This window comes from Pleurodeles waltl, chromosome 11 (assembly GCF_031143425.1).
Source record: "Pleurodeles waltl isolate 20211129_DDA chromosome 11, aPleWal1.hap1.20221129, whole genome shotgun sequence".
NCBI classification, from domain to species: Eukaryota; Metazoa; Chordata; class Amphibia; order Caudata; family Salamandridae; genus Pleurodeles; species Pleurodeles waltl.
Window position 1 is genome coordinate 375,830,799 of NC_090450.1, and position 13,520 is coordinate 375,844,318.

General features: G+C 44.0%; 1 protein-coding gene across 2 annotated transcripts in view; it reads right to left on the reverse strand.

Moving 5' to 3' along the window:
- WDR33 (WD repeat domain 33) overlaps positions 1–13,520 on the reverse strand; it is a 1,025,118-nt gene that overhangs the window by 548,368 nt on the left and 463,230 nt on the right. For both annotated transcript variants that reach the window (XM_069213677.1, XM_069213680.1), the window contains exon 7: positions 4,971–5,068. In XM_069213677.1, coding sequence (XP_069069778.1) covers positions 4,971–5,068 — 98 coding nt within the window. The remainder of the gene's footprint in view (positions 1–4,970; positions 5,069–13,520) is intronic.

Consider the following 13,520-nt stretch of genomic DNA (forward strand, 5'->3'; position numbering starts at 1 on the left):
GAAAGACTTGAGGTGCTGAATTAAGACCAAACGGAAGGACCGCAAACTGGTAGTGTTGCGACCCCACCACAAACCAGAGACACTTCCTGTGTGACTTGAGTGTAGGGATATGAAAGTAAGCATCCTGCAAGTTGACACAGAACATCCAATTCTCTTTGTTCAACGCCATAAGTACCTGTACCAGAGTCAGCATCTTAAATTTTTCCTGTTTGAGGAGCCAATTCAAAATCATCAGGTCTAGGATTGGTCTCAAACGACTATCCTTCTTGGGGATCATGAAGTATCTTGAATAACAACCCTGACCCCTTTGCTGCTCTGGAACCAACTCCACTGCACCTTTTGACAAGATATGAACCTCCTGCTGCAACAACAGGAGATGGTCTTCTGAACAAAACGAGGGATGGGGAGGGATGGAGGGGGAATCTCCTGAAAAGGGACAACATATCCTTTCCTCAAAATGTTCAGAACCCAGGAGTCTGATGTAATTAACTCCCACTCGTGGAGAAAAAGACAATCTACCCCTTACAGGAGAATTGTGGTCGAAAATGGTGAGAAAACTAGGGCTGCTTCCCTTGTTGTTGTCCTCCAGAGGCAGAGGATGATGCAGGGTGCTGCTGGGTGGCCCCTCTTGTCTGAACCCTCCCCGCCCTCTAAAGGATCTATAAGGGAGGCTGGTAGGCTGTTGGACTGTGGTCTCCCACAGGTAGCATTCGCCGCCTTGAGGGCCATACTGCAAGAGGAGAACGTTTTTTGTCGACTGCCCCATCCTTTTGGATTCCCTGTCCGGCGGAATCACAGGGAAGGAGCCTGGTGCAGATCGTGTGGAACAAGAGGCCTGAACAACCAGACTCTCCGGGGTAGGATTTTTTGATAAGAACCCCGGATCCCTAGGCACCACTCTGTACCTCCTTGCCAGAGACCTACTGACATCAAGTGACGACACAGGCTTCCTCCATAGCTCTAATATGGGCTCCGTAAGAGCACCATTAAACGGAAGCAATGGATCCGCCGAAGTAGAAAAAGGGTGCAGGACCTCAGTCAGAATATTTGTTTTGATCTCTGCAGCAGGCAACGTAAGATCCAAAAAATTGGCTGCCTTCCTAATCACAGTATGGAAGGAGGCCGCCTCCTGCGTAAACTCCCCTGGCGAAGAAAGGTCCCATTCTGAATCCAGCCATTGATAATCTCCCAAGGGCTCCACAATCTCCCCTTCTTCCAACAACTGCCGCTAGTACTCTTCCTCTTCCAAAGGTCTCAAAGCCTTTCTACGCGACCTCAGCCTGGCCTCTAACCTCGGCGTCGACATAGAATTAGCCGACATCGATGACACCGGCTTCAAAACTGTAAGGCACGGAACAGAAAAAGATGGCTGACTTCGGTCTAATCCAGTATCCGGATCTGGTGCCGGAGCGGATGCCAACGGCGCCGTGGACACCTGAGGCTCCATCATCGGCGTCGACTGACGGGGTGATGAGATCGGCGCCATAGGTCTGGAAGGCGACGTCATTGGAACTGCAGGACCTCGAGGCAACGTCATCAGTGCCGAACCGGCAACCTCAGCCGGATAGAAGGGCATAAACAGCACTGTAAGGAGCCGGGGAGCCCAACAAAAATGCTAACTGACCAGTGGGACCAGCCGGTGCACCAGCAGGGACCATAGCATTAAACACAGAAAACATGGCATTTAAAAATGCCGTCGGATCCGCTCCCGGAGCCGGGAAGGCAGGATACAGCTGATCTCCATGTTGCACCTGTGCTTGCTGAACATCCGAATCCTGTGCAGCATGTGAAAATCGAGGACTCTACGGGGGTGCAACTACCTCAAAGATCGACTGTGCCGGAGAGGCCTGAGGGCTCTGAGGTTGTGGAGAAACAGTCGGACTAACCTCCCACGTCGTACGGAGCTGCCGAGATGGAGACCTTGATCTTGAACCGCTCCGAGCCGAACGACGTCGAGAGTCATGACAACGTCGCTTCTTGTGTTTCTTCGACGAAGTGTGGGAAGAGCACCTGTGATGAATCTTATGCCCCTTTTTCGCTTTGGCCAAAAAGAGTTTGGCCTCCCTCTCCTTCGGAGCCTTAGGATTCATGCTCTGGCAGAATACACACTCCTCGACAAGCTCGGATCTCAAACACCAAAGGCAATAATTATGAGGGTCCGTAACCGACATGAGACCCCGCACTATCGACATGGCTTAAATCCCGACTTCCTAGGAGACATTGTAACCAGAAACAGGATTGTAATTAGTAACAAGATAGAACACCTTCAACAGTAGCGAGAGCTAGGAGAAAACAGTTAGCGTCGAAGGCACGGAAAAAAGTGAACTGTCGTCTTATTTGCACGGTGACATCAGACCAAGTCGCGTGGAGCTGTGCAACTGTGACGTCCTCGTCGACGTGCAGAGCTGGGAAGAAGATTTTCCGTTGGATGCTGGTGCATGGGAGAATTCATAATGTGAGGAATCCACAGGTAGTTATATCCATCAGGATTTGTGTTCACAGTGCACTCAAGCCAGCACCATCCTCATTCTGATTTTGTCTGCTGTTAGGTCCAGCTGCGAGATATCTGACTGGAAATGTTTTGAAACAAGGTTAATAAACCATAAGTATCTTTGATGCTTGAAAGTGTTTCTTCAGCACAGATTTCTGCGAAGCAAGCTAGATGAGATTAACCTTTTTCAGGCAGGGGTTGGCCAGAGTGAGTGTTAGTAGTCAACAACTTGATAAGCTGTGGTCATGCTTAATTTGAGGTTTCTGTTGACCGGTAAACTTAAAGCCAACAACCAGTGGCAAAACCAAACGGTTTGGCTGTTGGTGCCAGCCTTGTGTCTTTGACAATGCTTGGCTGTTTTGGCATGGTTTTTGTAAAAAGTTAAGTGAAGGTTGGGGGGGGGGGGGGTATTCACTAATATAAATAAAACTGACTACACTCAAATTTATTTTTGGTCTGAAATAGCCCACATTACCATAGACATCTCTGGCATTGAAAGGAACTTCTTTATGCGTACATGTGATCCTTGTTAAAGAGTAGAATACTGTCACTCACAGTGAAATTAAACTGACCTGGGCTAACCAGCTGAATTCTGTAGCGGGCAGATGAAAAATCTGAATGATGAAACAGACCAATAGATGAGGAGTGATGGCTAATAGCTCCTTTAAGTAAATTGTACACATAATTTGAGTAGAATAACAGGTGCTGATTGGCAAGAACTAAAAAATAGCCTTGGGATACTTGGGTACCATGAGAACAATAATATTTGCACTAGGTATATTACTACAGTTACTGTGTGTATGTTAAATTCGGGAGTAAGAAGCAGGGTAAAGGCAGCTTTCAAGTTCTGTGCCAAACATGTGCAACTGCAACCACCAAGAAAAAACAAGCATTTGCAAAGTAATGGGTCTTGCGTTTGCTCGAGTTAGAGCTATTAGTGTTGTAGATTTCTACCTGGACTTTTCATGCCACATAAATTGAAAATGAAAAGTAAAAAAGTTGACAGAAGCAACTCAATTCAAGCACCATGGCCGCCAAGAACGTGAGTGCAACAGTTATTGGCTCCCTGTGTGAATGTCTAGAAAGAATCGAGGCCGAGATGAAGGGCAAACTGAAACCGGAGGAGAGGCCATCACACGCTGTAACAGGACAAAGCGTGACTTAGTGTGATTGCCAACAAAAATGTTCACTTAGTGAAATCGCCTGGGAGGGAACTCAGCACGCAAAAGATGGACATTTCACAAAATGCGCCAATAAAAATGAAGCATTTAAGACCAGCACAACAAAGAATGAATAGCAAGAGTTGGCGTGGTTAAAAGCTCACAGAGATTACAACGGGCCAGAGCGCTTGCGTGTTTGACCCTAAAGCTATAGACACCCCAAACCTTTAAAAGTTCACATAAGCAACACTGATGTATTATACATACTGTCAAACAAAATAACTTATCTACAAAAGCTATTTAATTCAATAATCACTCATGCCTTCTCCATACTCTTTATTTACAAAGACTAAGTCCCCGAATGCTATGTTAACTTCTCCAGAGGCTGACAAATACTTAGAGAATTTCAGGTTGAACTGATGTAGACGGTAATGGTCGTTATAAACAAAGCTCGTTTGACAGTATCCGTTGCAGTTTTGGCAAGAGACCAAAACCATGCTTGAATTACAGCCATCTATTAAACAGTTTAAATTCTAAGCGTTCCCATAAGAGACGTGAGTCTGCATGTTGTATGGAAATGGCATTGCTGCTTTCATGTCCCTGGACAACCACGTCTGTGTAACTACTGGTTTGCAGTGTCCTCGGTGAATTCTATGATCATTTTAAGCCAAGCAGAGGACATTTCACATCTTAAGTTGTTCAGAACTGATCTCAGCAATGCACATAACACTTTACTATCAGGATGATAAACAGTCTTTTAGTGTGTTTTTACAATAGTATTTATTTTCAAAATGAACAGGAACCGAATAGTCATTACCAGAGTTTTTTTTATCACTGAGAACTGCACGTGCTGCAAGTACCGCAGAGCTTTTCATGATACTTCATTTAATCCAGCAATTTAAATTTACAATGAACATGAACCGAATACTGAGTGCTAAAACTTTTTAACGCTGAGAACTGCACGTGCTAAAAGTACTGAAGAGCTTGTTATTATACTTTAATCCAGCAAACAAGGACCTCCTTTTAGGTACACGGTTACTTACTACTTGAAACATTTAGATAGCGAGTACCATAGAATTTAAATAAAGTTTGCTATCTTTCATAAATATTTTGAGGGAAAATATATACTGAGCGGTCTAAGAATTAGTTTTGATGCATCAGATTTCATGAAGCACTTACCTGCCGTTATCCCAAAATGCATGGTAAAACCATCTGTGCAGCAAAAGCAATTATAAAAAGCAAGCACACTGACTGCTGGTACTACTGTGAAAATATACAGTCCCCTCAAAACAGATGTCAATGTTCGCTTGTCCACGTACCTCGAAGAATCCTCTCCTCGTGACACCGCATAAAGTCCCAGATCCTAACAGTGCCGTCATCAGAACACGTCGCAAATTTATTATCCGTAGGTGAGAAACTGTTACATGAAGAAACACAGGGAAAGAAGTCAGCATTCAACAAACAATCCGTCCAGCTGAGAAACAGGGTAACAAAATCACAAATTGCATTAGCACCTGACTGGGACCAGTACGCAGGAGATAAGAGATGCATGTCTTAAGGCATAAATGAGGGCCTACCGAGAACAGAGCAGGGATATAGATCTTCTGCGGGAATGGACTCGCACCTGAATATCTAGTTCCTGCGACACTGAAAGAGTGTGACATGCATGCAACCCGGAAAACAGTAGCAGAATTCAGGGATGTACTTTCACACAGGGTGTGACAATGGGAAACAGACTAACACTAATGTGAAACTTCTGGAGCACGTTTATAAGCATGCAACAGATTTACTGCTGGTGGACACAAGAATGAGACTGTTTGCACATATTGACATATTTGGTTCAAATTCATAAATAGGTTTGCTGTCCCAGAAATATATATTAAAACAAGTGTGCCATCTACAAGTATTAACGTGTGCGTCTCTCTCTCTCTCCCTGCCCCCTCCCACAAGACCGAGAGAAAGGCTGAGGCTTAACCTCCAAACAGGGGTCTCAAATGTAAACTGAGAAGGCTAAATACCTTATAACTATCAAATAGAACAGGGTGTGTAACTCTGGGCTAGTTAAAACATGAGTGGGCAACCTCCGTGATACAGATTTACACATGTGGCTGCACCATCAAGCCACAGTTCCGTGAGGACTTGCAAAATAGGTATACGACGCCATGGAAAACTGCTTATACAAGGAATGGCAATAATGAGTTATCTCCAAGAACAAAAGCTGTCAGATAGGTGGGTGGCTCTTATTCATGGATGTCACAAGTGGGACGGTTCACATATAAGGCCATAAGCTCTTATTGCTCTGGGAATCCTGGGACATGGACCAGAGTTGCATGACGTGGAATGATTGGGATGCAAATCCAGGGAACAGTCTACATCTTCTTGAAAACATACAGCAGAGTACAATTCATTAACACTGTTAGGCATATGGTGCATACAGGGCTGGCATATTAATGAGTACTTAAAACTGTGTGGCACTGCCCAACAGAGGTGTGTGGAAGGTGCCACAAAGGTGTCACCAACTAAATGTGCATGTGTGGTACATAGCCCATAAGACAGTCATGCACACACTTCTATACAATATTTCTACAAATCAAAAACTGCATTTTTTAATTTTAAACTAAGGTAAGGTTTTCATAATCCACATACACAATTGTATTGGTTTGACAGGGGAGAGTTTTTATTATTCGTGCCTTTCGACTGACAACACCAAGTTGACATCGTCCAATGACAATTAAATTTATTCCTAATGCAACCTGCCTATTGCTGTAAAAATGTAAAGAGACTGCACTCTGAAGTATTGAAGAAGCCAACAATTTATTAAGAGGCGCAAATTCAGGTGAGGTAAATCTCTAAGTAGCACCAACATTTTGCTAAGCAGACAGATATTTTGTAGGCTAGTGTTAATTAGCATTCATCCATCCATACTTGACTTCCAATACTACTAAGGTAATGCACGAATCTCTTACAACAGACACTACCGAAAAATACACTACAAAAAAGATGCAAATCCCTAGGAACTCTCTAACCCTTTGAATAAATTCGGTGTAAAAACAAAAAAAAACAAAGTTACCTCACATTTACCTGGTATTTGTAATGCTGACTTTGCCTCACAAAGGAAATTGAATTGGACCCATGCTCATAGAACCTTACATAGAAATAATCACCAAGATGAGAGGGTCAGAAAGACATTCTGCTCAAGTTTCGGGGAAGATCAAAAGGGTAGAGTGCAGAAGGTGGGATTTATAAGTTGATAATGTAAGAGGTGGACAAGCAAAATATTCAGGATATGTTTTAGGAGGGAACTGAGCAGAGGGTAGGGACGGCAGGAAAGCTGGTCTTTTACAACTCAGTGATTTAAAAAGTGTTAGTAGGTGATATATAAATATAGCATTTCAACATTACAATAGGAGTCCATATAGTTCATCTAACTAGAGCACCAATTTGAGCCTCAAACAGAAAAATATTCTCATTGTGGCAATCAACTTCAGATATTTTAATGTCTTATTTGTGGTGCAAGTTCTTCAGCTGGTGCTAGACGTGTGATGTAAGGTGATGAATACCTTTGCACAGGTGTTCTAAGCTGAAGCTGGGATGCCAATTGGATTTTATGTTTTATTCCTTAGACCCTGAGATTAGCTGAGCCATCTAGATCAGCATGGTACGTACCTCCTTTTTTCCTGCAAAGCCACTTCTAACTACTGTTCCAACTGTCTCCTTGAATTCGTGCAACCATATCTCCTTGAGGACTGGCTTCTGTTTCCTCGGCCTCCATTGCTCTACCCTTCATATATTTCAGGTTCCTTTTTCCAGAGCTTTTTCATCCTTTCGTGTCTCTTTCTATATTCTTATTCCAGCCCCCTTCTTATTTCTATTTGTGTGGTGCACATAGTTGACTATTTAGTAGGTTGTACTCGACTTACAATGACGAGTTGGGCGACTGTTGAAAAGTACTGGTTTTAGGCGGTATTTTCTTGATTGCTATATTGTTACTTATTTAGTCGGTTGCCATTGAGTGCAGTGTTTGTTAACGTGATGCACTGTTTTTTTTGTTAAACACATAATCATCAATTAGTGGATCTCTTAGTAGTTTTTGTTATGATTGCAGTTATGCATGGAAAGTGTCCAATGACCATTAATGAGCCTGCGGGGTATGTTCACAAGAGTGAAGGTCTCCCCCAAGGTAGTGTTCTATGGGTGAGGTTAGGCACCTTGCAAATAGAACAGTCCTGCTGTAACCGTGGAACTTTTATACATAGACTAAAAAAACTGGTACAGCACCAGTAGGATTCATGCAAAATTCCCCCAGGCACAGAAAAGGCACGGTATAAGCAGTGCAGACATCCTTCAGAGCATGCAGAGTAGCAGCAGTGCGAGCTTCAAAAACGCAAACACACAACAAGGCAAGCAACAGCAAAAATAGGCTACGTCCAGCCAACTACCCTGCCTCTTTCACAGCGCAGCCAGTCAGGCTCTCAAAACTAAGGGGATCAAACATACTACCACCCAGACACTCCCACCCCTTCATACAAACATCACAGTCATCCAGGTCCGTCTTGACAGCAGCAGAAACCGGTCCTTATACCATAACCAACCACTATCGACCATCCTACTGGGAAGCATGAGGTCAAGTAACAGGCCTATCAGCATTGTTAAGGGTTAGGGATTTAGTGGGCTGTCCTCGCAGGCACCCCCGTATTGTTGATATATATATATATATATATATATATAAAAAAAAATACAAAAAAAAATGTGGCCATCCTAGATGAGGGAAGGGAGAACCCCCTGACCCAGTTTCTGGCCTGAGCATGGCTGGCGTCCCTTATCCTAGTCACAAAGGGTTGTTTTTTTCTCTTCTTTTTTAAACACATTTGCTGCTTCCCATGCACCCTTCAGAGCCTGTGGAAAACAAATATAAGTAATCACTCCCACGTTGCTGAAAGAAAATTTAAACAAACATCCAACAAACCAATATGACATGCCACGGATTTGTCTTTGTCACAAAAGCTGCTAAGTATAAGGTGATCCACTGTAGTCAGAAGTACAACAAGACCATGTGAGAGGTACAGCAGTTAAGAACCCTGGCCATATGAGAAGTCATAACGACTAAGTTGCCTTGAAGAAGCAAAGGTATTCCTACTTAGCAAACCAGGAGTGAACCTTCACCCACATGGGAATTAAGGCTACCAGACTGAAGAAGAATGAAGCTTCTACAAGCCCACAGGATGCCTGATTGACTGAAAGTTAATGTCTACTTGAAGTGTACAGTCACCAACTGTTGAACCTACAGAAAGGCAGGATTAGTGGAGGGCCATCCTGTTGATATAGACCTAATGTGTGAGGGATGACTGGAAACCTATCCAGAAGTATTCAACGACTCGGTGGGGAAAGGAATGATTGAGGTAATGGAAGCGGACAGCCATCTGGTAAAAGACGACTGTGAAAGACACAGGAACAGAAAAGTCAGCTGCTAAAAGGGGTATGGAAAAAAGTTGTAGGGGCCATTTACTGAGACAAAGGTTTAAAAGCATCACTCTGAATGTAGAGGGCAAAGTGAATTAATAAGAATCGCTTTGTAAGCAGTGCTGGAATTGGAAAACATTACTCAGAGAACGCATAAATTGGGGGGGGGGGGGTCAAGATGTGGCAGGGGGATTGTGATGGAGTCACGAATAGCAGAGTTTGACAGTGAAATTATGCATTTTAAAAACAATATGCAGCAAAGAAATTGGCAACAAGGACAGAAATTACAGTAAATCTGTTTAGGCTTACTTGATTGGTCACAAAGATGCTGTACTAAAAATATCTTACAGGGCTAGGGCACCCGTTGCACAGTGCCTGAAACGTAAATATGAAGTGCAAATACACCTTATCCTACAGTACCGTTTGCTGCTGAGCAGTGCCAGTACTCTCCCATTAAAAGCATTGAAGGAGTGCTGAAAAATCCTTTCCAAATGAAAATAAGCATTGGCATAGCCAATAGGTCTCGACGTTGAGACCTTATAAGTGTTTAGCCAGAGCTACTGGCTTTGCTGATGTCTTTAAGCTATGTGGTAGAGCACTGTGGCTGCTGTGCAGCACGTTGAAAAGTTATAATAAGGTGTTTTAAGAATTTGTTTCATAACCAAGAAGACATTTTGTACAACTGAACGACCCTATTAAGTAAAAGAATTAACATAAAAATGTCTTTTGTCCTTGCAATGCTGGCAACTTCTTCCTGCCTGTTCCAATGCTTGCTAGTTTTTTTTTTTTTTTAATAAGGACGAGGGGGCATAAACAACGGGAGGGTGGAGGTTGGGAAACAGTACCTGAATTACAACACAAGCAGAGGGCAGACACTAGTGGAGAATCAACAGATGTCAGATTCAGAGGCAGACTGAGGTGATGCTCAAGTGATGTTGAATGATGCTGAGGTAGTCGTGGTGCTGTTTTGGTACGGAGGCGATGCAGAGTAATACTGAGATGATGTTGAGTGATACTGAGGTCGTGCAGAGTCATGCAGAGGTGGTGCCGCATTGCTGCTCAGGTGGTGCTAAGTGATGCTGAGTTGGTGCTGGGCTGATGCTGAGGGTGGTGCTGTGTTGGTACTGAATTGCTGCTAAGGTTAGGCTGTGCTGGTGGTGCACTGATGAGGTGGTGCTGTGCTGATGCGGATGTGGTGCTGTGCTCAAATGGTGCTATGCTTAGGTGGTGCTGAGCTAAAGCTGAAGAGGTGCTGCAATGGGGCTAGGGTGGGGCTGCGCAGGTGTTGAGGTGGTGTGACTGCGCTGGTGTTGAGGTGGTGTGACTGCGCTGGTGTTGAGGTGGTGTGACTGCGCTGGTGCTGAGGTGGTGGGACTGCACTGGTTGTGGTGCACTGATACAGAGGTGGTGCTGTGCTGATGCTGAGGTGTTGCTGACTGATGAGGAGATGCTGCGCTGGTGCTGAGTGATGCTGTGGTGACGTTGAGTGATGCTGTGGTAGGTTCAAGTGAGTTTGAGGTGGTGGTGCTGGGCTGGTGCTAAGTTGCTGCTGAGGTGGGGCTGTATTGGTGGTGGTGCACTGATGCTATGATGGTGCAGTACTGATGTTGAGGTGGGGCTGCTCTGGTGCTGAGTTGGTGCTGCACTGGTGGTGATGCAGCACTGAGGTGGTGGTGTGATGCCGAGGTGGTGCCGAGTGATGCTGTGATGGTGCAGTATTATTTAAATGAATATGGAATACACATATGAACTGTTAGTCCGAAATATTTTCTGGGAAATGACATCTGAGAAGGAAGGATTACACAAGTGCACCTTGGTGTGTTTCAGTCGGGGTTTCTTATTGCTACCCACGAGGCCTCTGGCAGCCAAGGTGCGCTTCACAGAAAGCTGTACTCCTACGAGGGCTTCAGTAGGGATGTTGAGAAGCTAGCACTGAATCCAATGTTTATTTTCCAGTATGGGATTATACAGTCCGATCCTGCAGTCGGCACAGCGATTGAGAAGGTTGGAGCGCTTGGCAACAGGAGAAAGTGCTCTGTGTTTGGAAAACGGTATTTTTCTCAAGAGGACGGTGCCAGTGTTTGCAGGTCTAAGGGAAGAATAGAGGCAGTGCAGCTGCATCCTACTAATCGGAATCAAGAAAGAGGCCCTGGGCCAGGGCTCTGGGGAGAGTTGTGCATGAACATTAAATGAAAGAGCGCTGAAAGAGCTAATGCCCGAGTGAAGAGTCCTTGAACTAAGCCAAGAGCTTATTCAAAATTGAAATCTCCCCAATCATCGTCGTACAGGCAGCCATACTCTAAAAGAGGCAACATTTTAATAGAATATGCTAGCGTTCAGGGCCCTGACCAGAAGACAGCACTGGCATCGGGCCTGTAACAGCAGTTCTTTCTCTCAAAAGTCACTGAGAAAATGCAGCGTAAGTAGATATTCTTGAGATCAAAATGTAGAGAAACAGGATGTGCCTTTATATATATTCTTAAATTTCCGTTTGGCTTCGTAAACGATGATGCATATAAAACCAGGGCATATAAACAATGGCTGTGTTCATGGTAAATTAGGATCTGAAGTTTCTGTTATGGGGAAAATCAAAACAAAGAAATGCACATAACACCATTTATTGGAGTGGGAAATAATTAAGAAAAAGTTGTGCATCTTGCGAATTAATGCTCTTTGTTTTCTACTCCTCCCACTGGAGGAACATAACAATGAAATGGTATTAACAACTTTCAGGATTTATTTGCTGTGTGAAGATTAGTGGGAGGTAATAATGTGCACTTTTCTACTCTGCTTGGCGCAAAGCCACCGCTGAGCTGGAATGCAGGGAGTTAAGCACCCGCACCCCCTCCCACCCATTTTCCTGATTAAAGCCAGCTGCTTTCACAAGCTTCAGAAAATGCAGTGTTGTATAGCTACTTTAGCCAGGTTTTAGAAACATTGTTTTAGCTAACTAGGCCTGCCTCTTTAACCCTATTACATTTTTATACGATATTGCTTTATTTTTCTAGCAATAGAAAATAAAACAGCACTGCAAATGAAGCTATCTTATTATTCTTGCGCCTAGGAAAGCATTGTGTTCTTATCAGGACATGTAGTTCACTTTGTGCTTTCTCCAAGGGTGCAGTCAGAGAGGGTTGCTGACAAATGTGGTATGCTGTGTCTCCAGCATTCACAAAAATACACTCATACGTGGGGACAATTTCTTAGAATGTTAGCCGTTTTATTATATAAACACCACTTAGTCGCCGTCACGTTAGAGGGAAATTCCAGCCAGATGACCACGACTGTGTGCTGATTGTTGCAAGCTTCACTACAGCTACCTGCTTAGAAGGACTGAGCCCTGATCCAGATGGGGACGGTGTCTTTTTAGACTTCAGGCCCTTTCTTCAGGTATGAGGGATAATGTTTTCCCAGGGGGAAACCTGAAGGGTAGATTAGGCTCAGTATGCTGTGCTCATACTTAGCATAGGTGAGGGGTGATAGATCCACCCCCTGTTTAGACAGCATGGAAGGACTGCTCTTGTCTTTTACATTTTTAGTCACATGCCTGCTCTTATTGTTTATCATCCTCGTTATTGCTATGCATATGATTTTATCTAAGATGCCAATATTTTTAATAACTGCTTATTTAAATATTTTCAGCTTTTGTTGTCTTTGCCTGAGTGAGATCTTGGTAACTGAGAGAACGGGGTGCAATCAGATGTGCCACAATTCCCTGGGGAGTCTATAGTACCATGAGCTCGGTTGCCACAATCATCTCAGTCAGAGATGGGGCGCTGCTAGTTAGCCGGAAACCCCGGATTAGGCCGACAGGTGCCACTTGGTGTGGAATTTTACTCAGTACCCACAACTCAGGCGATCCTACTGCCCAAATCCAGAATTTGGCAGACCGAGGGGGTGGCGTAATGTGCAGAGCTGCAGACTTGGGGACTGGGGAACCGGGCTTGAGTCTCAACATCAGCTCTCCCCAATTCCTACATAAAATATGCTGATTGGAACAAATAAAATTAAACAATGGCAATCTAAACAAAATACAGAAAGTAAACAAAATTACAAATGCAGATCTGTACTGAAGGCCACATCAAAGAAAACAAGTGAGTGGTACAGAGGCAAAGAGAGCAGAAAGAAGTGGGTGATCGCTTTTGGAAAGCTAAAACATAGCCATCCTAAAACAGGAGCAGAGGTAAAAAGAAAAAAGTAGTGCGCTGCAACTAATATAAATGGCTAGAAGGGAAATGATACATGTAACAGGGCCAGTCTCCAAGGTGGTACAAAATAGCCAAAAGGTGGGGCAAATCTAAGCTATTCACCAAGGAAACTACGGGAGATCTGAAAGTCAGAAAGCTTGAACCAATGATAAGCAACAGGTGTGGTCACAGACCACAGAGTAGATAAAAGCATGTCTCGAA